This window comes from Epinephelus lanceolatus, chromosome 5 (genome assembly GCF_041903045.1).
Source record: "Epinephelus lanceolatus isolate andai-2023 chromosome 5, ASM4190304v1, whole genome shotgun sequence".
NCBI lineage: Eukaryota > Metazoa > Chordata > Actinopteri > Perciformes > Serranidae > Epinephelus > Epinephelus lanceolatus.
Window position 1 is genome coordinate 42,133,546 of NC_135738.1, and position 25,062 is coordinate 42,158,607.

At 40.7% G+C, this 25,062-nt stretch overlaps 1 protein-coding gene across 5 annotated transcripts in view; it reads left to right on the forward strand.

Moving 5' to 3' along the window:
- zc3h18 (zinc finger CCCH-type containing 18) overlaps positions 1-25,062 on the forward strand; it is a 48,276-nt gene that overhangs the window by 15,878 nt on the left and 7,336 nt on the right. For 3 of the 5 annotated variants that reach the window (XM_078168248.1, XM_078168247.1, XM_078168249.1), the window contains exons 10-15: positions 7,531-7,713; positions 11,428-11,553; positions 16,073-16,165; positions 16,521-16,799; positions 23,566-23,688; positions 24,411-24,616. In XM_078168248.1, coding sequence (XP_078024374.1) covers positions 7,531-7,713; positions 11,428-11,553; positions 16,073-16,165; positions 16,521-16,799; positions 23,566-23,688; positions 24,411-24,616 — 1,010 coding nt within the window. The remainder of the gene's footprint in view (positions 1-7,530; positions 7,714-11,427; positions 11,554-16,072; positions 16,166-16,520; positions 16,800-23,565; positions 23,689-24,410; positions 24,617-25,062) is intronic. The other 2 variants (XM_078168250.1, XM_078168251.1) reach the window with 1 other exon arrangement.

Below are 25,062 nucleotides of genomic sequence, written 5' to 3' on the forward strand. Positions count from 1 at the left end.
TTCTGCTGTTTCTTAATGAAAAGACTGACTTTGATGATGTAAAGTAACTTGGGATTACTCATTAACAATGAAAGTATCTGATGTGAGTCAGGCAGAAATCATGTTCATGGATGGGGAAATGTATTAAACTTTTAAAGTCAGTCAAGTTAACGTGTTAACTTACTCTTAGCATTAGATGAGTCGACTGCCCATGCAGCTACTGTAAGGTAAGTGGCGAATTCAATCATGTGGTAGCCCAGTGTTGTTATCCCAGATCAAAGCAATCATACTAAAAATAACGTTATGAGTGTGATGAATGTTATTGCATGTTATATAAGTATTGTATACATACATACATACATTACATACTTGGTGGCTGGTCTTGTCGTTGTCTCCTGCTTAGATGTGGGTAACAGTTAGTGTTATGGGTCCATTAGTGCCCCCGTCTACAGGCATGTTTTAATCATATCGAACATTTGTCCTTCTATTAAGGATAACTAAAGATAATTGTTGATATTTTTCTATAGCCCAGCCCTGACTCTAAACATTTCATGTTGATGTGGCAGCCATATCCACCATCATAAGTTTAGAACTGCAACTTACAAGCTTTCGCTGTAGGAGTAATGGCTAGTGAAGCTCTAATACTCCAGGTGTCAGTCTCGAACTACAACAAAGATGGCAGAGGCATACTATGGTTGTTCATTTACAATGTGAGGGATAGTGTGTAAAACCGTTTGTGGTACAGTTTCTCTTTCAGGGCTCAACAATAACGATTGCCCGATTGCCCGGGGCAAGTAAAACTCAAGGTCGGGCTTTAGGGCTGTAACGGTACATGTATTTGTGTCGAACCGTTCGGTACGCGACTTCCGGTTCAGCACGACCCTGTACCGAATTATTGGGCACAGGATATTATTTTATTTTATTTTGTTTTATTTTAATTACGTTTTTGCGAGCCGAACCATTTAAAATATCTAGTTCCCCGACGGACATAATTGAGTGACGGACTGAGTCCCGTAAATCTCTGCTTTCACTTTGTGCAGCGCATTCTCGCATTTTGACAACATGGCAAGTGAGTCTGACGAACCTGAAGACCCACCCGCAAACCTTAAGTCCTCCGTTTGGGAACACTTTGGTTTCAGGGTAAAATACGAAGATGGAAATAAACAAGCGGACAAGACAAAAGCAGTGTGCCGACACTGCAGAACAGCAGTCGGGTATGTACTTGGAAACACATCTAACATGCTAACGCATCTAAAGCGACACCACCCGAGTTTGAACATTAACCGGCACGACTAGAAAAAGCAATCTGGTGCAAACTACGATATCATCGTCATTTAAAAAGAAAGAGCGTTTCCCTGACTGTCGCGCTAAAGAAATAATCAACGCCATTGGAGTTGAGTAAAATTGTTTAAGCTGCACTTTAGATATAAGCATGTTTTGTTTACTGCACTTTAACAAAGTGGGAAAGCTAAGTAAGTTCCTAGTAAAACTGAATCTGAGCAGGCTTTAAAGCTGACCAGCTGCACTATACTTTTTATTTTAATTGAGTAAAACTGTTAAAGCAGAAATTTATATTTATATTTTTCATTCAAAAAATGTGTTAAAAAAACAGCAGGATTTTATTTTTCACTTTTATATTTCTATTTTCATTCAAACAATGTGAAAAAGCAGGATTTTATATATATTTGTTTCATTCAAAAAATGTGTAAAAAGAGTTAACTGCTGTGGTGGTATGTTTTAATAAGGTTACCAATAAGTAAAAAATATTTAATAGTTTTCTATTTTTTTCAATACTGTACCGAAAAAAAAACGAACCGTGACTTGTGTACCGAGGTACGTACCGAACCGAGATTTTTGTGTACCATTACACCCCTATCGGGCATGTAAACTAACAACTCACTTGCCCGATTGGGCAAGTTGCTAAAAATAGTAAAAGTTAATAACTAATTGATAAAATAAATGTATTTTAAAACGTGCTCTTCTGCTCTGATGCAGCGGTCTCTCTGCCTGAAGTAACAGGCACACACTGTGTAACAATGTCCTGCCCACAGCCCCCATTGATATTATTTTGCGCGACGGACGCTTCATATAATAACTTAACAATATACTATTTATGGTGTTATGTCATCGTGTCATTTCTGTCTCTACATGGTCACACGTTAACAATTCTGCTCTGCTCTCTGTATCGCGCACGGCAGAGTTCCGCCACACACACAGGCGAGCACGCTAGAGCGGCTCGGGCCGCATTTTCCTGACCAAACCTGACCCCGAGCCCGGTGCAGTTTGTCAGCTGACAAAGTTATTGTTATGGACACTGTGTAAATAACCATCAACAGACTGCTGTTACGCACAGCAGCGTAGCATGGCACTCCTGCTGAGCTGGTGTTGCGTTCAGGCGTTGTCATGTAAATAACAACTTCCAACACTTAAATAGATCATAGCACAAAACAGCAGCATGTCAAGTGACTTTTTACTTTTATTATATTCAATAAAATTGTATGTTCCTAAATCTTGAGACACCTCATATGTAAGCTAGACAGACATTTCACCTGCTCATTACTGTGCACAAATGTACTGTATGTACTTTGTCCTAAAGAGCCCTTCTGGTGCCAGTAGATACATAGAAACATCCCAGCACGTTGTGCTTTGCAAGCATACAAAAAAGTTTCACACATGTGAAAATTATTTTTCATGCGTGTGCTTCACCTCCGCTGCTACAACTCCATCCTAGGGGAAACACTGCTGTGTGCATTTTGTGCAACAGGTGGATGTGGTAGTCTACTGGTAGAGTAGAGAAAGAGAACTAAGTAGCGTTCAAGTAGAGTAGAGCAGGGCAGAGAGATGGAAGCAAAATATATTAAACCCGGTGTTAATACAGCAGAACTAGAGAGAGGGGTGAAAAATAAATAGAGGTGGGCATGGCTCAAGTAGGGCGCAAAATTATAGACAGAGAACGATTGACAAATTTATCACTTTAAGCCCTGACACGGTCATGTTTGCGTAGGAATTAAGCTACAATACATGACATATGTTGTTTTAATTAATAAATACAGTGTGAATAAAGATTACATAACATAAAAATAACTGCAGTCTTTGTTATTTGATAGCCGCTTAAATTAAACAATTTTTATAGGGCAAGTAAAAACTGACTTCGGGCAAGTAGATCTCTGACCAACTTGCCCAACCGGGCAAGTGAAAAAAAACCTTAGCATTGAACCATGTCTTTCCTATTTGGGAATGGTTGTACAAGCAATCAATACTACAAAGGTAGCTATGATGTATGCATATAGGTATACGTTATAGGAAATGTGCAGATATTTTTGTGCTGTACATTAATCAGTAGTGATTACATGTTCTTGAAAAATGACCTACAGTATTTCCCTATCGATATCGTTTTGTCTTTGATGCAGTACTCAGTATTATCAGCAAAAGATGATTATGTTTGGATTATAAAACCACATTACAAGGAGTTACTTTGAGCTTTGAGGGATTAAAAATGTTCATAATAGTACTGTTTAAGAAACAGTTTTGAATATTTTGAACATGGTAGTTTCCACTGAAATCTACAGAATAATTTAGCATGTTTGTTATACACTGTATGAATCTCATATTTTAGTGCAAGTTAAGGTGTGAGTAACAGTGTAGAAAGTACTCTGTTGACAAATCTGATCACAGTCCATCAGTTTATGACATACATAGCCAGTGGTGTCACACATTTCCATTGTTTTTTTTTTTGTGTGTTTTTTACATTTGTAGTCCCCGGTTTTGAAATTGTGGAACTTAACCAGTATTTACTCATCAATGATGATGGTGTCTCATCTCTTCTATTGTCAACACCTGGAAGGAGACACCCATATTTAGCTTTTGTGTTCAGTGATGAGTGACGTAGAATGCTTAGGCAATAGTACCTGCTAGAGGCGACATAGAAATCCTTCCAGTGTGAATAACTCATTAGGGACATACTCACTTCTCTGTGATCTACTCTTGGTCACTGCCAAAGAAGAACTGGTTTAACCTATTTGTACTTAATACTTAGAAAATTTTGAAATGCAACCTGAGTGTTGTTTTTTCTGGGTTAATTTTTGAGTTTAATGAGTTAAATTTTTGAGTTTGATACTGTATTTAGTAGTAGTAGTATTTAGTAGTACGGAATATTGATAACCCAGTAGCAGATCTTAAATTTAACCTTTGCCTTTTTTAAAAAAAGATTTTTGTTTACTCTCTAATCTGCATGAATACAAATGTTCATTGTCATTGTTCCTGCAAAAGTTAATTCACTGCTGCACTGTAGCATATTACCAAGTATTTGGTTTAATTGTATTAAAAAAACTTCTGTATGGTGAACTGTATTTATGGAAAAACCTGCATGTACACCATATTCACTTAACAGTACAATCTGAGCAAAATGAACAAGTCCTGTTCATTTAAAGAGATAAAATCTATTTAACATACCCAAACCAGAGAGGCATGACAGCTGCCTCAATTATAACAAAATTTCATGTCACTTTTTAGTCTCAACTTCCTGAAGCCTGTACGCTCTATAACACATTTTTATACCTCTGCACCAGTGATAGCTGTGGCCAGAGGCATTATGTTTTCGGGTTGTCCATCCACCCAGCTGTCTGTCCGTCCATCCGTCGGACATTCACTTGGACTCAAAGATGAACTGATTAGAATATGTTGGTCAAAGGTCAAAGTCCCATTCTCCTGAAAGCAATATCTCAAGAAGGCCTGAAGGGAGTTTTGTCACATTTGGCACAAACAAATTTGGCGGTTGAAGGTCAAAGGTCAGTGTGACCCCACAAAACATGTTTGGCCATAACTCAAGAATTCATGTGCTAATTATGACAATATTTCACACAAATGTCTAATAGGATGAAGGAGTGATTGCATTTTATATCCAAAATTCAAAAGGTCAACTTCACTGTGACATCATAGTGTTCTGTAAAAACACTTTTCTGGCCATTACTCAGTGTCATAACTCAGGAACAGAAGGGGAGACATTTAGTCAGACACTGAATTGATGGCACTAATCTTGGGTGTCCACCTTGAAACTGTGCTGATTGTATAGATCTTGTGTGCTGTCAGGGTGAAGATGTGTGTGAAGCATCTGTGTTTTCACAGACTTGGATGTGAACTGAATGTATGACTTCACTGGTGTGCGTAGGCATACAACCGTGAGGTGGAGATTCTAGTTATGTCTAAACACCTGGTCTATATTTAAACACAAACTGTGACATCAGCTTGTACAATCCACCAGACTGACTTAAGCTTTTACAGAAGGCTCATCAGGTAAAATCATCAAACCTGCATTGGTCTGCAAACATCCTGTTACGTTGTGTTGTACTTCGTGGGCTGTAGGGTTTATTTTCCCCACTTCCTTTTTTTTTATTCCTTCCTCAAAGGAAACATTTTGTTGATAGTAATAGATATGTGAGAGCTAAAAATAGCTCCTGTGTTGTGATTCTATTTTTAGCTCAGTGAGTCGAGTGCTCTTAGTGTCACTCATTTGTTCTTGCATCAGACTTGCGTAATTTCTCACTTACTGTGAGATATGTGCTTTTTATGTACACACATTGTGTACGTACATACTGCAGAACGCCCCTCATTCACTGTGGTTGAGCAGCTGATAGTGTAATTCCAAGCATGTTTCCTCGATTGGTGTTAGTGTTAGTTTATTCTTCCTTGTTACATGTGGTATTAAACTTCAAAGAGTTTGTGCAGCACATTGTCCCAAGGCACTTTCTGTTGTGTGTAAACAAGTTATGAAGTCAAGCCTTTGCCGATACTAGGCAGCAGCTGACACAGACAGGCCTCCTTTAAGCGGTCATTCAAAGTTTCTGTAATACAGGACAGTTTAATTCACAGTGGGAATATCCACTCTTCTTGTTCATTTCCTCCAACAAATATTTAGATACACCCTTTAAGATAAACACTTGATTCTTGCTGTCTTTTTCCTCAAAAGTAAACATTGGCCTCTCTACACTGGGGAAAATCCCATACATGTTGATTGTAAATGTCATGGCTGTGACTTAACTATCGCTTCATTGCAAATCGGCTCACATGTACAGCCATCAGCCACAGCATTAAACCACTGACATGTGAAGTGAACAATATTGATCATCTGGGAAACCTGGTGTCCTGGCATTCATGTTGATGCCATTCGACACCTAACACCCACCCAAACATCTTTTCAGACCAAGTACACCCCTTCATGGCAACGCCGCCTCCCTGATACAATCAAGCATAAGTGGGATGGCGGTACCCCTCCTTGCAACCCACAAGCCTAAAAAAAAGGATGTGCCACCAACGCCCTGGTACCAGACATCACAGTGTCCATGCCTCAACAGGTCAGAGGCCCACTGTTGATTTGACTTGGCTTTGACCTCTCGAGGCATTGACAGGGCCTCTGGGGTACCGTCACATCCCACAGATGCACGATGGTAGCCGGGTTGAAGCCTTGAGCTCTTTGTTCCATTCTGTGGGACATTGCTGAGCAGTTTTTGTGGTGCATTATCATGCTGGGGGGTCACTGCCATCAGGGATTGCTTTTGCCATGAGGGAGTGTACTTGGTATGCGCTGGCGTTTTGGTGGGTGATGCATGTCTAGTGGCATCTAGTGGATAGGATGCATAGCAATATAATATCTCATTCATATTGCAAATACAAATTAAACTATTGGTAGCCTACTGGAATAATAAAATCAATTAATTCAGTCCATTATATACATTTGGCTATAAAAAAAAAAAAAAAAATTGATTCAAGTGAAATGAAAAGACTGAAAACTTTACCTTTTAAGAAAAAACATATCTTGACAAAGTTTTCTTTTGGGAACATAATTTGCAGTTGAAAAAGGTAACAAATTGCAATGGATGTTATCATAATATTCACCGTATTGCATAGCGTTAAAATATTGTATTATGAGTTAAGTATACAGATAATATCGTATTGTGGGGCCACCGGTGATTCCCACCCCTACATTGTGATTTCTTAAAATTTTAAGCATCATAGTACAAACTTCTCATTTTGAGGTCAGAGGATTCTCAGAGCAACTGGTGGCTTTATTGCTGACTTGATAGTTAACTTCTAGCTGCTTTTGTGATGAAGTCACATTTAGTTGGAGGAGTGGTTGTTGTTTTTAACAAGAACTGGACTAAGCCTATCCACAGCTGCCACTCACATCCTAAACCAGAATGAAAGAATGCAGAGTTGAAGCTGCAGCTCTTTCAAACTTTTGACCAAGCTGTCTCTCAGTTTCTAAATTAGCATTTTTGGAATTTAATGGAAAAACAAAAGAGTCATCATCTGAGGCTTCCAGACAGAGTAGGAAGAAAAACAAGCTGTTAGTGATGCCAAACAGAAAACCCTTAAGCAAGTGTTAAAGCAGCACATATTTCTTTATCATGTTAAATAATATTTAACATGAGTAATTTTGTTGTGAATATTTAAAACATAAAAGATGTATAGGTACATACAGTAGTCTATCCCGAAAGAGAAAAATGCTGCCACTTGTCTCTAACCAGCCATTGATCATCTCTTCAATCTTCCCAGTAGGCCGATGGAGCCTCCCTCAAAGAAGGAGGTTGTTCCAGTCATGAGGCGACCAGATGAGTGGAAGGACCCGTGGCGTCGGTCCAAATCTCCCAGAAGGCGCCCCGGGCTGGGCTCCCCACCTCGAGGCCGCCGGCGACATCGGCCCTCAGGCTCCTCTGTCTCTCTGTCCAACTCCTCCAGGTAAGAACTCCTCCTTTAAGTCAGGATATCCTGTGTCGTTATCATTGGGAAAGAAGTTTTCACGGGTTGAAAAACAAGCAGCATTCACGTTATGCTGAGTTGGAAAAGCATTTTGTCTAAATGTGCCTGACAGTTACACAAAAGTTGAAATAAAAATGAAGGTCTAGTTCGAAGATGGATGTGGTCAGAGCTTTACGCCCCTTGCCCACATTCATTTTAAGACTGCATTCACACCAAATGCAGCATTGAGGCGATGAGCTGCAGGGTTTTGCGGCAGTGTGGAAGTGCCACTTAAAAATTTGTTAGGGAGTGGAGGGTGGAGAAAAAGCCAGTAACCCCATCTCAGCAACTGAGTACATTGTTTGTGTTGGCTCAAAACATCTGCAGAATTCCTTTTGATTATCATTACTGTATCTTTATTGCCACAAAAGAGACGTGCACACACAGAGCGAGCTCTCTCCTTTGTAGTATAGTACAAACCAGCTGTTAATACATACATTGTTATTTCTTTTACTCACTATAATATTTGATGATAGAAAGAGACAGTTTTTTCTCTGTTCCCTTGGACTTTGGGCGTCTTTCCAATCCGATTGCTTCTTACATGATTGGGCACCTCTGCGTGACATTTGGTTTCGTTCATGCAAAATTTGAATCTGTTTCAAATTTTCTGCGCAGGTCACTGATAAGTTGGTCTGTTTTTGTTAATCAGTGTCAGAAGCCTCAAATCCACTTTGGTACAGAGCAGTGGTGGAGCAGTGATTTTAAATGTGGGGGTGTTCCAGGGGTGGCACATGAGCACCACATCCTGCCTGCCTTTGGCTGTTTCCCTCTCCAAAATTAATGCTCCCAGACAGTATTCAGAGGTTCTTCCAACATAGAGTCGGTCATTATGAACTGAGAGTCATTCATTATGAACATGTATATTTATTAAAACAAATTTAATCTGTTATCAATTTTTAATATGAACATATACCAAACCATATCATTGTAGGCTACCTGAGAACTGAGACAAGACATCCACACATAAAGTACAGTCAAGTAATGAATATCTTTCTTTTTCAGGACAACCTGGAAAATCAGAATATGTATGTTGAAAATTTCAGCATACATATTCATTCATGTGACATTTAATGATGTCACATGAATGGATTAAAAGTTATATGACTACAAAAACAAAAGAAAAAATTTTAAAAAATTAACCGGGAATTGAATTTCACGGAATTTTATTTTTAAAAAACACACATATCAACAGTTATCAATTTATCTTTATTTTATCATGGAGGATTATTAGGCTATTTCTTTCTTTTCAATTCTGGCAGAAAACTATCTTGCCTCAAGTTGATCTTTGGCTGCTCCTGATTGGATGCTACCGTCAAAAAACAAAAGAAGAAGAAATAGTAGCATCTGATTGGTCGAGAGACTGACCAGAAGTCGTCATTGTTTACGTCAAGCCCATAGACTGTTTATAAAAAAAAGGTCAAGCCTCACAATGGAGGTCCGGTATCATAATTTACATGTTTTTAATCATAAAATGTAATATTTAATTACTATCGCGGAGTTATCACGGTGGATTTACTGTAGCCTAGGCTACGAGGTTCTTGGGAGAGAAAAAAAACCTCTGCACTTAACGGCTGGATTGAAAACTTTCTCGAAAAGATTGTCCTGAGCCCACCGTAGATCGCCAAAAGAGTAAGCTTCTGATCACAATTTTCCCCATTAAGTTTCTTTGTGTGGTGTGGTGCGGGCTGCGGGGGAGAGCAGGGTCTCCGCCGACAGAGAGATGATGTTGATTTGAGGGGGCGGCGGAGAGCCGGTTTCCTCTGCATTCACTTACATGACAACTTGACTTGAAAAAGAAGTCAATTTTCTGCTGCTGCCTCTTCCTTTTTGGCAACTCTGCCTCCTTCTTCTCTCTGTTGTGTGTCAGTGTTCAATGTCAGCCATGGGTGAGTGACAAAAGCTCTGACTGATGTAACTTCAAATTTTGCGGGCCGGCGGCCGGTCGCGGACAACAGTCTGTGATTGGGTGAATGTCCATTCAATTTGACCAATGCCTTTTCATGCAGCATAAGGGGGGGTGAGGTGCGCTCCATTTTTGTATGCTGGTGCACTGCCAGGGTGGGCAAACGGGTTTAGCTTTGGAAAATGTCTGGGGGGTGAAAATGTGGGGGGGATGAAATCATTTTGCTGTAAAAGTGGGGGTGTCAAAACACCCCCATCCCCCACGGGTGCGACGCCCCTGGTACAGAGTCATAAAACAGTGAAACATGCCCGAGGCAAGGGATGAAATAAAGAAATACTTTAATCATAATGAGGAAGTAGATAAAGGTAAGTCATTTGTTCAATAGTTAATCAAGGTGTCCATCAAAGTAATAATCACCATAATTATATAATTTCATATCCCTGTGCAAATGGATTTAGGTGCAGTCAAATAACTGAAGACGTCTTGTTTACTCACTCTGCGTATTGTATATACACAAAGCAACAACCTCTTGTATTTGTATTTGTATTGTATAAGTGGCAGACATATACAGCATTTAAGAGTGTAATATTCCAAGTTGATCCTGCAAGTGTGGAAACATTTGAGACATTATGTTGATTATGTAGCGTCAATCATTTTTCAGGGCAGAGGTTTTTTTTTTCCTTGCAGGACTTAATCCCATGTGGTTGAGGGGTGCCCACACATTTTCAGTGGGAAAGAGGTCTGGACTGCAGGCAGGCCAGTCTAGTACCCACACTCTTTTACTACTTAGAATCTACATTCACTGAATGTAGAGTCTGTATATAGAGACTATACAGTATTCAACTGAATATAGGTCAAAAAAGGATTTTCACATTATTGCATTATGTTTTTATTAAGCTTTATGCAGCATTCCAACTTTTTAGAATTGGGGTAGTAATAGTAATATTAAATATGTAAAATTAAATTTATGACAAAGTTAAGTTGAATGCAATAATCCTGAGGATTTATGGTTCATTATGAAGAAGTGTCTTAAGTCACTGAACAATAGCATGAGACAATGCAGAGTGATTGCACCTAGCACTGCCATTCTTTTGTCTAATCATAATAGAGCTTTTCAGGCCTATTTCAAGGGTGGCTACGATGCAAAGAAAGTTGTTGTTGAATTGTCAATCATGCTATCTTGGATACCTCTAAAGCATAAATATTTCGCATGCCAGCTGGCATTATTGTCTGCACTTCATATTCTGTACATCCTGAATGTCAGAGAAAAACACCTACTCTTCTCCATTTCTCACTACAGAGACACTTCATTTTAGTGCCCCTCTCTTTAATGGTACGCTCCATTTGCACTGGGAAGTTGGAATTTCTGAGATCCCAGTTGGAAATTTCAACTGGAGCTCCCCTAGAGTTAGATTTCTGACCAAGAAAGGAACCTCAGTGACAATGACTCCAACCTCAAAATCCAATGTGGCTGCTTCGAAATCAGCAACAAAGTTTACGTGTTTTCCTGATGGTAGCATGTAGCTACATGTAGCAGTGCATGTAATGTAAGGATCTGCAGTAGTGTGCCTGGAGCAGATGACCACAGGGATTACTTGAACCTGTGTTTAGCTCATTATTTGAAAGATGAACATCCAACATTATAACATTTTATATATGGCAGAAAATAAGGAAAAAAGCATGTGAGGTCCCCTATAAAAAGCTGTGTATTTTATCCTCACGAATTTGCTTTGTGTGATTGTGTGTTGCAGGTCTTCATCTCGCTCTTCATCCTATACAGGCTCTGGGTCTTCTCGTTCCCGTAGCCGCTCTTCCTCCTTCAGCTCCTACTCCAGCCACTCCTCTCAGCGCAGCTCCTTCAGTGGCAGCCGCTCTAGGTAAACGTGTGTGTGTGTGTGTGTTGTGTATGTTAAGTTGATAATAAATAAATGTTACGTTATTATGAAATTAATTCTAAAATGAATAAATGAGGCAATAAATATCTAAATAAATGTAAATATAAAAATGAATAAATATAGTTCAGAAATGAATTAGTAGATTTTTATTTCACGTGACATTTTTTCAAAGCATCACTTTTATTTATTTCAGAAGACTTTTATTTCTTATGCCAAATTTATTTCCCAGCTCCTTTTAGTCCCATCTGTTAATGCATGGGATGTGGTTATCTCCCTGATTCAGACCAAAGCAGCAGCACCAGAACAGCACTGACTGGCAGTCTCTCATCTCAGTTGAATTCATGAAGAGAACTTGAATGCCTCTGATAAACGAATAGTCCAAAAATGGAAAAGGTTTTGATGAATAGAAGTCATAGGGGTACGCATTAAACAACAGCAAATCTATATCAAAACATCGGTTTACAAGCTGTCACACAACTCATGCAGTATAATCCAAGTCACATTTATCCAGTCGTGTGCTCAGTACTTCCCAAACAGACTGCTCTTTCTGACGGGGAACTTGAAGGGGAAGTCACACTTCATCTACAGTCAGGTCCATAATTATTTGGACAATGATACAGTTGTCGTCATTTTGGCTCTGTACACCACCACAATGGGTTTTAAATGAAACAATGAATACCTGCTTAAAGTGCAGACTCTCAGCTTTCATTTAAGGCTTTTTTCAAAAATGTAGTATGAACCTTGTAGGAATGACAACCATTTCTTCACACAGTCCCCCAACTTTAAGGGCTCATAAGTATTTGGACAAACTAACATAATCATCAATTAAACAGTCAGTTTTAATACTTGGTTGCAAATCCTTTACAGTCAATGACTGCCTGAAGTGTTGGACACATAGGCATCATCAGATGCTGGGTTTCTTCCCTGGTGATGCTCTGCCAGCCCTTTACTGCAGCCGTCTGCACTTCCTGCTTGTGTTTTGGGTGTTTTGCCCTCAGTTTTGGCTTCAGCAAGAGAAACGCATGCTCAATTGGATTCAGGTCAGATGATATGACTTGGCCGTTGCAGAACATTCCACTTCTTTGCCTTAAAAATGTCTTTGGTTGCTTTTGCAGTATGCTTCAGGTCAATGTCCATCTGCACTGTGAAGCATCGTCCAGTGAGTTTTGAAGCATTTAGTTGAATCTGAGCAGATAATGGTGCCCCAAACACTTGAGCTTTCATCCTGCTGCTCTTGTCAGCAGTCACATCATCAATAAATACAAGAGAACCAGTTCCACTGGCAGCCATACATGGCCATGACATAACAGTACCTCCACCATGCTTCACTGATGAGGTGGTGTGCTTTGGATCATGAGCAGTTCCTTCCCTTCTTCCTTCTCTTGTCTTGCCATCATTCTGGTAGTTGATCTTTGTTTTATCTGTCCATAGTATGGTGTTCCACAACTGTACAGGCTTTTTAGATGGTTTTTGACAAACTCTAATCTGGCCTTCCATTTTTAAGGCTAACCAACGGTTTGCATCTTGTGATAAACCCTCTGTATTTATTCTAGTGAAGTCTTGTCTTGCTGAGAAGAGCAGCAGGATGAAAGCTGAAGTGTTTGGGGCTACATTATCTGCTCAGATTCAACTAAATGCTTCAAAACTCATTGGACGATGCTTCACAGTGCAGTTGGACAATGACCTGAAGCATATTGCAAAAGCAACCAAAGACATTTTTAAGGCAAAGAAGTGGAATGTTCTGCAACGGCCAAGTCATATCATCTGACCTGAATCCAATTGAGCATGCGTTTCTCTTGCTGAAGCCAAAACTGAGGGCAAAACACCCAAAACACAAGCAGGAAGTGCAGACGGCTACAGTAAAGGGCTGGCAGAGCATCACCAGGGAAGAAACCCAGCATCTGATGATGCCTATGTGTCCAACACTTCAGGCAGTCATTGACTGTAAAGGATTTGCAACCAAGTATTAAAACTGACTGTTTAATTGATGATTATGTTAGTTTGTCCAAATACTTATGAGCCCTTAAAGTTGGGGGACTGTGTGAAGAAATGGTTGTCATTCCTACACGGTTCATACTACATTTTTGAAAAAAGCCTTAAATGAAAGCTGAGAGTCTGCACTTTAAGCAGGTATTCATTGTTTCATTTAAAACCCATTGTGGTGGTGTACAGAGCCAAAATGACGACAACTGTATCATTGTCCAAATAATTATGGACCTGACTGTATGCTCTCTGTAAAGCCAGACTCTATTGACAAAAAGAGTAGTTTTACCTTGCTGAACACAGGAGCTGCTGGTCGACCTCTGCCTTCATCAGTTTGTTTGTGTTATTGTGTGACTTATGTGTTTTAAAGGGTGAGTGCAGATTCACCAAAGTCACACAGTAACACAAACAAACTACCAGTGGCTGGCTTTGGGGAGAGCATGGATAAGTTTCACTTTCAGTTCAGTTCCTTGTCTGTAAGGGCTGTCTGTTTGTGTAGTACTGAGCATACAATTGGATAAATGAGACTTGGATTATACTGCGCAAGTTGTGCAGGAGTTTATAAACAGATTTGTTGATATAGTTTTACTGCTGTTAAAGGGTTGCAAACAGCTTGCTTTTCGGCGACTCTCACTTTTTCATGTCAATTTGAGTGACTTGTGGAAATCGTGTAGATCCTGGCGTGGACGTGGAAGAGTCTGGTTAATAATTTCACTAACAAACGAAATGAACAAATGACAATGGTGGGTGCAAAACAACTGTGTAGTGTACGCCCAAGCGTGAACCATCCATTTGGATGATGTGCTGCTGGATCAAAGATGATAGAGCACTACGTGTAGGGCAGGGTTGTCAGGTCAGCTTATTAGCCAAGTCTCATTTATCTAATTGTATGCTCAGTATTACACAAACAGACAGCCCTTACAGACAAGGAACTGAACTGAAAGTGAAACTTCTCCATGCTCTCCTCGAAGCCAGCCACTGGTAGTTTGTCTGTGTTATTGTGTGAATCTGCACTCACCCTTTAAAACACATAAGTCACACAATAACACAAACAAACTGATTGTTAGCTTGTTTCTAAAGTGGAGCTGCTTATTTGGGCTTGCTCTCTAAACGTTGCCTTTCTCTATATATATCCGTGTAATAATTTATTTAAACGCATGATAGTATGTCTGACTGCAGGATGTTTCCACAGCTCCGCTCCCTCCGCCCCTCTCCTTCTCCACATACACACAGGTGACGGTCAGTCAGTGAGACTTTTCACATTTAAATTGCGCGATTAATGGAGGTTCTTTAACTATTTCACTAACAAGTGGGCGAAATATGGAAAGAATAAAATAAAGATTTGTAGGAAGAGAGAGGATTAAAAGATTCAACTTCAAGAGGGGGGCGATTCAAAGGCAGTGTGCAGATTCAGATTCTGTGTGAAATATGTACTCATTATTCAGATCTTGTTCAGCATACCAGCACTGTTACAGTGAAAGTAAAATGGCTTGTTATATGCAACTTCTTTACTTTAATTTTCATTGAGTCATTTATTCTTTCCACGTCTTTGGTCAGCTGGTTGGTTTGATAGAGTTCAAGGGCAGTAAATATAATGAATTTGTAAAGTAATTTTGAAACAGTTGCTTATGAAATGCTGATAAGTCCAGGCACATACTGCATGCTATATATTTATATAGACAGATTAACTAATACAGTGGTATTTTTAAGGTTGTCATTTTCATGCCAAACAACGCAAACATTCCATAAACATTCCGCATTTTATATCAATACCAGAGTGACCAAGTACCTTGTAGCTGGTATAAAAAAAGAGGTAGGTAGAAAGAGGTAGGTTGAACTGCACTCTGTTTTGGTAGTTTTCCTGAAACATTCTACTTTGTTCATTTGCAGAATGAGGGGAATTGAGTGTATTGAATACGAATATGTATATGAATATTCAGAATTTCTTTTTTTATCATACAGTCCTGTAAAAGCTATTATCCAACACTTATTCATTCATGCATATTCAGATGGCTCTTAGTTTGAAACTGACATGTTATTTGTAGTAGGCCAATCTACCTGCTTTGTTCAATGCTTCCAAATTAGTGTTTGTGTATTTTAATACTCAGAATTTAGCTTCGACAAGCTCTCTCTTTTTTGACCATACACCTGTTTGCATCCCTGAAAAGTGGTCGCCTGTGACTTCATTTCATCAAGAATTTTCTGTTTTTGGATTCTTGACCAAAGACATGCGAGAAAAACAAGGTTTAGCTGTCATATTTTTAGCCACACTAAAGAAAAATTACATTAATTTTAATTTAAAATAACCATACTTAACATAAAGGTGACAACAATTAGGACAACTGTAACAAAGTCTATTGACAATATAGCAACAATTGGAATTAAACTGCAGTAAAGTTACACTGGATCCTCCACAGTAAGAACAAGAAGAACATTCATAGGCTCAGAAACACAGTTTTCGAGTGCAGGTCTGTAAACATAATGACATTTTCATGACTACTTTACTGTTGATTTATAGGTCTCGATCATTCTCCACATCCCCCTCACCGAGTCCAGCAGCACCAAGGAATACCAAGAACAAACCAGATCTCCCCCCCGTGTTAGCTAAAGGGTAACTCTTAAGCACTTACATTGATTTAATCCATTGTCAGTCATACTTATATTATGTGCTTCATACATACACTCATTAGTGTTAAGCTCTTTTTTTTGTTTGTTTGTTATTTTGATGTTTTTTTGTTTTTGCCGTAGTTGTAAATAATGTAACTCATAAATTGTCATAACAAGGCAAAATGCAGTCTGAGGTTTGGTCTTGCTCCAGCATCACATTACATCATGCCTGTTTATTGATTATATTTTATTCATCTTTAGCTATAGCATTGCATATGCTCTGCTGACATGCTGGTTGTTGGCATATGCCTGCCCATCACTGTTTGCATGCTTGAAAAAGTGCCTTTTCCATCCCTAAGCATGCCGCTGAAGCCGGGTGCCATGCCCCCTCCTCGCAGGGACAAGCCTCCCATGAAGAAAGCTCCCAGTCCTCCTCCACCTGGTGGACTGCAGGGCAGGCCCCCCAAACCCCTGCCAGAGGGAGGAAAGCCTCCCACCAATCCCCGGGAGGCTGGGGGCACAGGAGGTGGGGCAGGCAGCGGTGGAGCGGGTAGACCCTTGCCTCCAAGGGAACCTGGAAAACCTCCCAACCCGAGGGAAGATAGGCGGAAAGAACGGCAGCAGCATCCTCCCCGGAGGTAGGTGTCTCACCATCAAACTCTCAGTTCATTTTGAGGCTATAGTACTGTTTTACATTATCTGCTGTGGGGTCAGCTTTGACTGAAAATCTGTTGGATTACATTATATTGCAAGAGGAATTTGATTTACGGCAGGAATCAGGAAAAGAAAAAGTCCCATTCCAGTTAGTCTGTTTAAACTCAATAGCCTGTTGTCTCACCTGGTCAAAATGCCGGTGTCCAATCTGGTGTGACCTGTTACTACATACAACACCTGTCTGGGGAATTCTAAAGTTGTGACATTTTAGTTGACCCGCATCCAAATATGCATTAGTGGTTTCATAATGAATCATTTACAAGGAAAACAGGCATTTTCTGTTGACAGCTGACTCTCATGTAATTTAGTCAACTAGTAGAATTATGCTTAAGACCAAACAAGGTATCTTACTTTTACCATAACAGCTTTAGACTTTGAACATTTCAAAGTCAACAAGGTGCGTGCGTGCTAAATATTGTCCTGGGGGGGCGCCCCAGTAGCTCACCAGGTGATGCCTGTAGTTGTTAAGACCAAGTCCTTACCACAGCGGCCTGGGTCCAGGTCTGGCATGGGCCCTTTGCTGCATGTCATCCCCTCTGTCTCCCCTGCCTTTTCTGTCTGTCTCCGTCACAGTCTAAATAAAACAGAAAATGCCCGAAAATGTTCTCAAAAACCATGTGGTCATCTAGATAGGATGAGATCTAGAATAGACATCTGTTGTCGCAAGAAGTACCAGAGAATAGAGTTGAGTCAATTTCCAGTTGTGCTTGTCTGGTCTGGTTTACGAGCTTAGACTGGTGTGGTGTCCTAACTGGCCGCGAGTGACGCAGTGTGCAATATGACAAAAAGTCAGCGTTTTTCTTCTTCGTAATCTTCCTTCTCTTTAATTTCTGTGTGCACACAGCCTTGCAGTCTCATGCCCTTTAAGGTGGATGGGCCAGGTGTTTACCTTCACTGATTAGGATCAATTGGCACGCGCTTTCATTTTACGAGGACAATGGGAGTTATCATTATAAGAACAATGTTGCAGTTTAAGAGCATGTCATGAATCTGACGTAGACTTTTCTTTGGACCTTTCTGATGAACAAATTGAAGAGAAAACCCAGGTAGATACTGATGGGTGAGGCCCATTGTTTATGTTTATAGAAGCATATTTAGCATTTTACATGTTGTCCTTGCAGGACCCTGTTCCCTCTGCTCCAGACTGCTCACCCTGAGCTAAATTCAAATTTCACTCTGCTCCAGTGAAATTTCTCTGTGTTTGCTGAGTTTTCTTTTAAAAGTATTTGTCAACCAAGCATACAATTTTTACACAGATGCATTCTGGGTCGTGCATGCTTTGAACTCATGGTTTGAGCGGTACTGGAGCAGGATAGAGCAGGAGATGAGGTGACGCTCCAACCTTTAAAAAAAAAAATACTGTGAAATCCTTCGGCACACGCTTCACAGCATTTACATGCTTTGGTGTTTGGTCACACTGATTTTAAAACTTGGTTAGGGTTCCTTAAAATATAATGTGTGTGTGTGTAATGTGGAGTGCTGTTAGTATCAGGTACGTGCATGTGGGTGGGAGAATGTCGGCCTTCCTGCATGTTTGTTTATCAACTAGCATTTGCAAGGAAATATGTCGACAGTGGATGACATTGTAAAACGGATACATTTGCAACAAGCAGAAGAGTATTGCCCAACACATTTGCATATTTGTTTATGTGTGGCACACAGTGATACTGCAGATGTATCCATTTGGGGAAAGACCATAGAAATGATGTGTGGGCGAGGAGTGGGTGGAAGGCTTGAGGAAAAACTGCACAGAGAGGAAGAACAGCTAAAGGGCAGGGAAGAACAGTAAGGGTGTGTGAGACTGTTTTCATCTGTGGGTGTGAGTGTAGGCAGAATGGGTCACAAGGCTGGAAACTATCCTGGAAAACCAGTTCTAACACCTGTTTGTTATTCCTTTTAGACAGTACTTCCCTCCGATTGACAGATGTGATATAGCTGAGTGATACTGGCTGGGGCAGTGGGTTGAAGTATCATTCAGAACATGACAGCTGTAGTGTCTTACTGTCTTGTATAGGTTCATCAAACTGGTCAACAACACATAACACAAAAAAACGGGTTTTAGTTCATCCTCTACAGTACTATCAAAAGTCACAAAACATTAACATTATCTTGTATTGATTGCACTTTAGTTGAAACACACTGCTACTATGTATATCAAATCTCCATTGTTGCAACAGGCTGACTAGTAATCATTCCCTCCAGAGTTTTGCGGGCCTTTTCTGGGATTGTTGCGGCCCAAAATGCCTGATTTCACAGCAGCTTTTCTAAAATATTGTGATGCAATGCATGTTGCAAGGTTTATAGGTTGTTTTTTTTTTGTTTGTTTTTGTTTTGGTTTTTTTGCAATGATTGCAGGGGCAAATGAAAATTGCAAACATACATGCAATGCTCTCTGGCTTTCGTGCCTATTATTATGAGCATTCAGTCTTTTCCACGGAGTTAGAATCTATTTGTGATGGTTGGGGCAGCAACAGTTGATCGCCAATGATCAGGTTTTGCTGCCATTTGGAGCAGCGCTGAAGAACTGTCTCAGTGAGCTGTTCTCCACCTGCTCTCTGTGAACGGCTAGCATGAGCTAATGCAGCAGCTAACATCCAACACAGAGCCATTTAACGGTCCCAACAGTCTCATACAGATGTTAAAATGGCTTGACTCCGTCCTTAAACCCCTTAATAACCATTGAGTAATGTAAAAGGCCCAGACACACCAAACTGACATCGAAGTCTACTAACTTGGCCAAAAAGTTGCACATGAACACACCACAAGGACTACAGCTGACTGCCAACCAGCACGTACGTTCTTTGCCTGCATGAGAGAAAATATCTCTCCAAATGAGCAGATGGCAGTCATCTGTAATCTTCAGTAACAAAGGGAAATCAGAGGACTGTTTTGATGCCAATTAGCCAGTTAGCACTTTAACAACACAATCCAGTATTGAAAGATCAGAACATATTTTCCATGCATAAGTGAACAATAACAAACCAATGGCTAAAGAAAAATAATCTTACCATATATAACAAGTTTGTTTTGGTCTCACTCCCTCTTGACTTTAGCTCTTTGTTTACATTCCTCACTTCTGTTTCTTTTTTCGTGCGCTGAGCTGAACTGCAGATAAGAGTGATTTCATTTACTGACATGCTCCACCATCCCCAACATGTTCAACAAGCTGAATTAAAAAACGTCAACATTGCAGGACACACCGCAAAGACTATGGCGACAGATGGCCCAACATTGGCTGATGGCCAACTGTCGGTTTGGTGCATCAGGGCCTTTAGCCGTGTGATGCTAACAGTCAGCCCCATCATTGTGTGAGTATTATTCCGTTCCAGGCACAGAGCTCTTGCAGCAGTACACTCATGATCAAGTCAATATGCTGTGCGAAGCTCTACTATGAAATAAGGCTGTGCAATTAATCGATTTTGAGGTCAAATGATTTCAAAATTAATTAATTCGTGGGTAAACGATTTTTGGTCATGGACGCCTGGAGATGTTATTTTGTCTTCTATGGAAGCCACCCATGTGCAGTCAAGTAGGTGAACTAAAAGGATAGTGCACCCAAAAATGAAAATTCAGCCATTATTCACTCACCCATATGCTGAGGAAGGCTCAGGTGAAGTTTTAGAGTCCTCACATCCCTTACGGAAATCCAAGGGGAGAGGGGGTAGCAGCACAACTCCACCTAATGCAGGCGGGGGCGTCCCAGATTAAAACGTCCAAAAAACACATAATTGAAACCACGAAATATCTCCATACTGCTCGTCCGTAGTGATCCAAGTGTCCTGAAGCTCCGACATAAAATGTTGTTTGGAAAAACATTTGAACTCTGTTTTTAGCCTCATTAGTTCTTAACTGCTTCTGTGTACACCGAGCTCACGTGTGCACGCTTGTGCACAAGACCAGCGAAAGCACGTGAACACAAATGAAGGCGGTGCCCATGTCTCACGGTCTCGAGCAATCGCACACACGTGAGCGCGGTGTACAGAGAGGCAGTCAGAGCTGCATGCTACAATGAGGCTAAAAACAGAGTTCAAATGACATTTTTACCAACAACTTTTTATGTCGGAGCTTCAGGACACTTGGATCACTACGGACAAGCAGTATGGAGATATAGGATTTGTGCTGCTACCCCCCCCCCCCCCCCCCGGGATCTCCTCAAGGGATGTGAGGACTCTAAAACTTCACCAGAGCCTCCTTCGGCATATGGGTGAGTAGATAATGGCTGAATTTTCATTTTTAGGTGCACTATCCCCTGAACTAAGAATAATGCGAGGGTTTGCGAAGATTTCAAAAACAGCGTGCAGAAAAGAAGGTTTTGGACAGAATTGTAAGTTTGCACAGAATTCACAAGGACTGGCTGAATTTGCATTAATTATTGAAATCACAACAAAACAGCAACCTGGAGGGACTGAGTAATGTGAGCAGCAATGTCCATCCATCTATTTTCTGTAACCACTTATTCTCTTGAGGGTCGCTGGAGGGGAAATTCCAGCTGTCATTGGGTGAGAGGTGGGGTACACCCTGGACAGGTCGCCAGACAACCATACACACTCACATTCACATTCACATTCACACCTACTTTCAATTTAGAGTCACCAATTAACCTAACCTGTATCTCTTTGGCCTGTGGTAGCAAGCCGGAGAACCTGGGGAAAACTAACCCTGACATGCTAACTCCATATAGCTGTTAGGTGACAGTGTGAACCACTGCACCACCATGCCACCCCCAGCAGCAATGTCTTGCAAGGAATTCAGTTCAGCTTGGTACTGACTACACAAATTTGTGTCATTCACATGTTAGTAATGTAAAAATTTTTTAATTTAATTTTTTTTAATTTTATATACTTTATTAATCCCTGAGGGGAAATTCAATTTTTCACTCTATTGTCAATTACACACAGGTCTGAACACACACATGCACAAACTGGACCTATACATGCACTAAGTGGAGAGATGTCAGAGTGGGCTGCCCATGACAGGCGCTCTGAGCGGTTGGGGGGTTCGGTGCCTTGCTCAGGGGCACCTTGGCAGTGCCCAGGAGGTGAACTGGCACCTCTCCAGCTACAGTCCACGCTCCATATTTTTGGTCCAGATGGGGACTTGAACAGGTGACCCTCCGGTTCCCAACCCAAGTCCCTATGGACTGAGCTACTGCCGCCCACTTAGCATTGAAGTTACGTGCCCCTGGAGTGAGTGCCTTGCATCTTGCTCCAATATGAAAACCAGTAAAACAACAAAATGCCTTAGTGCCGGAGAGTTAAAGAGGGAGAGACATGATGCAAACATACTGTATGAGTTGAAAGAAATATGTGCATGCCACTGTTCTGGAAACAGGAAGTTAGTTATTACAGTTGGGTTCACTCACCAACAGACAGCAGCAGCTTCGGCAGTGAAGGCACTTTAAGAGGCCCCTGACTCTGCAGCCTGCATTTCATTGTGCCTGTCTGTTTAATCTGAAGAACATGTTAAAAAAATCTGATGTTTTAGCTCACTGCTCACTGCTGGAGGAAAAACAAACTAAGACGACTGTCCTTACCGTAAGTCGTCTGTTGAGTGTTTGATGGTTATTTATTTGTGCTTTAGAATGTATCTGCGGTGGAACAATCATTAAAAAAAAGTTTATTTTTATCATTCACTGGCTTTCTCACAGCACCGTAGTGTTGTCCCTCTCTCAGCTCACTTGCCCATGTTATGCTGTCAGCTCGCTGGTGTAATCTGTCTCTCTTTCTCTCTCTGTCTTTTTAAAATGAGTCAGGAAGCTGACATTAGTGTCTGACTTTACGTGCGATGTTATCAAGCAAAGAGAAATGTTCCCCTCTTGTCCTAAAATGGTCCTAAATCGATACTAGAGCACTTCCCTGTTTTGTGAACGAAGTGGTACACAAGTTGAAAGAGCAGTGCTGTGTCTACTTGACCAATCAGAGATGGTTATCCCTTCAAGCCCCACTCCGAAGGTTCCTGTACTTTCAGAAAGCCCCCCCAGTCAGGGGAGTAAAAAACAATGTCCCCAAAACTTGATTTAGACCCAGGTCAAAATGCACTAAGTTCCTCAAAAGGTTTCTGGTTCCTAGGGGGAATGTTCCTGCAGTCATAAAGGGGCTTATTTGTGGCCAAACACCGGCAGCGAATAGACCTAATTGTGGGATATACCACTGCCCTGTTTCCCCAGTGTCGATCTGTCATCTCCTGAGAAGAACAGGAATTTCATTACATTTGCTCCTAGTATCAACACGTCGCAGATACTTCAGTAGCGCTTCTGCTCTCACACACTCACACCATTTGAAGAAGTTGTTGTTTTTGAGATTTCATCAGCCTACTTGTGGATTTCACATTTGAGTACAGAGTTTTTAAAGATATGTCTACAGTTAAATTAGGCAGAAGTTTTAACAGACACTAAATATTCCACCATCTGATGCAAATTTACATTGTGTTCTTTGTGCCCTAAAAGGTCTGTGTGTTTCATTTAACCTGCATTCAGTGTGGTGTGGTGTGGTGTGGTGTGGTGTGTGTGTGTGTGTGTGTGTGTGTGTGTGTGTGTGTGTTTTCCTCCTTTTTGTAATGTGCGAAGTTTGATAATTCCTGACCAAGCAGCTGGGTAGTACACTTTGGTTCATATTTTTAAATCAAAGCCTATGATTTAAAAAAAAAAGACACAACCTGCTGTGTTCTCACTTCTATGTTTGTCTCTTCCAGGCGAACTGTGAGTGGGAGTGTTAGTGGAAGTGGTAGCAGTTATACCGGTTCTAGCTCCAGATCCAGATCCAGATCCTCCTCCAACTCCCTGTCACGCTCACGCTCAGGATCTCGAAAATCCAGGTACTCACTGTGAGCATTGTCAACAGAACTGCGCTACCTCAGTATGTAGACATGTTGTTGACAGTATATTGCATTTTGTAATTTATGTAAATAACCTTATTTGCGAACAAGCAGATGTGTGCAGAACAGGTGGGATTAATTATTGTTTATTTTGTACAGTTGTGCACACACAAACTTGTTCTATGCGGTCTTTGATAAAGCCACAGAGCTTTTTTGGGTTTACATTGCTATCACACTTTCAAAAAGATAGGATATAAACATGTCGGTACATAATGTAATTTAATTTAAGTCAACACATACAAGCAGAAGATCATCTCAAGATTTGTTGTGATTTTTACTTTCTGAACTGGTAAAATTGGACTCTTTAAAAAAAGTTTTTTTATTTTATGAATCTTGTCACAGGAACATTGCACAGGCATTGTGAGCTTCACAGTAATAGAACTTATAATTGGCTGCTTTTAGATTTGATATATACCGGTAGTGATAGATATACAATGGTATTTTAAAAGGTATTTTAAATATATATAATGGGTTATTCTGTTTACAGAGTTTAATCTTGCATAATTCAGTGTTGTTTTCTCTTGCCCTCATATGCTGTCTCTGACTGGAAACCCTCCAGGAAATCCAGGTACGATTGGTATTGTTCGGGCTGTGTGCATGCATGCGCTCCCTTTGTGGCTGAGAATCAGCATCTCACAACTGATTATTGTGTCTTGCTGCAGATCGCTGAGTGTGAGCAGCGTGTCATCAGTGTCATCAGCATCATCCAGCAGCAGCTCCGTGCGTAGCGCAGACTCGGATGATATGTATGCTGACCTGGCCAGTCCGGTGTCTTCTGCCAGCTCCCGCTCGCCCACACCAAATCACCCCCGCAAGGAGCGAGGGGCTGCGCGGGACCGGCCTCCACACAGCAGAGACAAGAACAGGGGTTAGTGTGGGCAACAAAGTCCCCACGCAGCTGGCAGGCTGCTACACAACAGCTTAACATTCAAATCATAAATTCATAAACTGGTATTCAAATAATGGCCAAGTTTCAATTAAAGGCTTGGTTAAAATAAGTTTGGGGGTATGGAAGTATCTGTACCACATATGCTCTGATGGTAAATAACAGCATAATGTACATTACTATAGCACCAATTTAATCAGTGCAACAGTGTCATGTCATAGTCAACACTCTGCTGCTGTTTTGTTTTTAAACAAATACTTCTTTCTTTCAACAGTTAATTCCAGTGGCTTTTTTCCAAAGTGTTTTTTTTATGGTCGTTGATGAACTACTGTCAGTTACACTCACTTCCTGTAGATGTTTCAAAGTAAAAGTCTAGCAGGAAAGATAGGGATTATGCCCCTTGCACAACTGGAAGGATTTTAGTATAA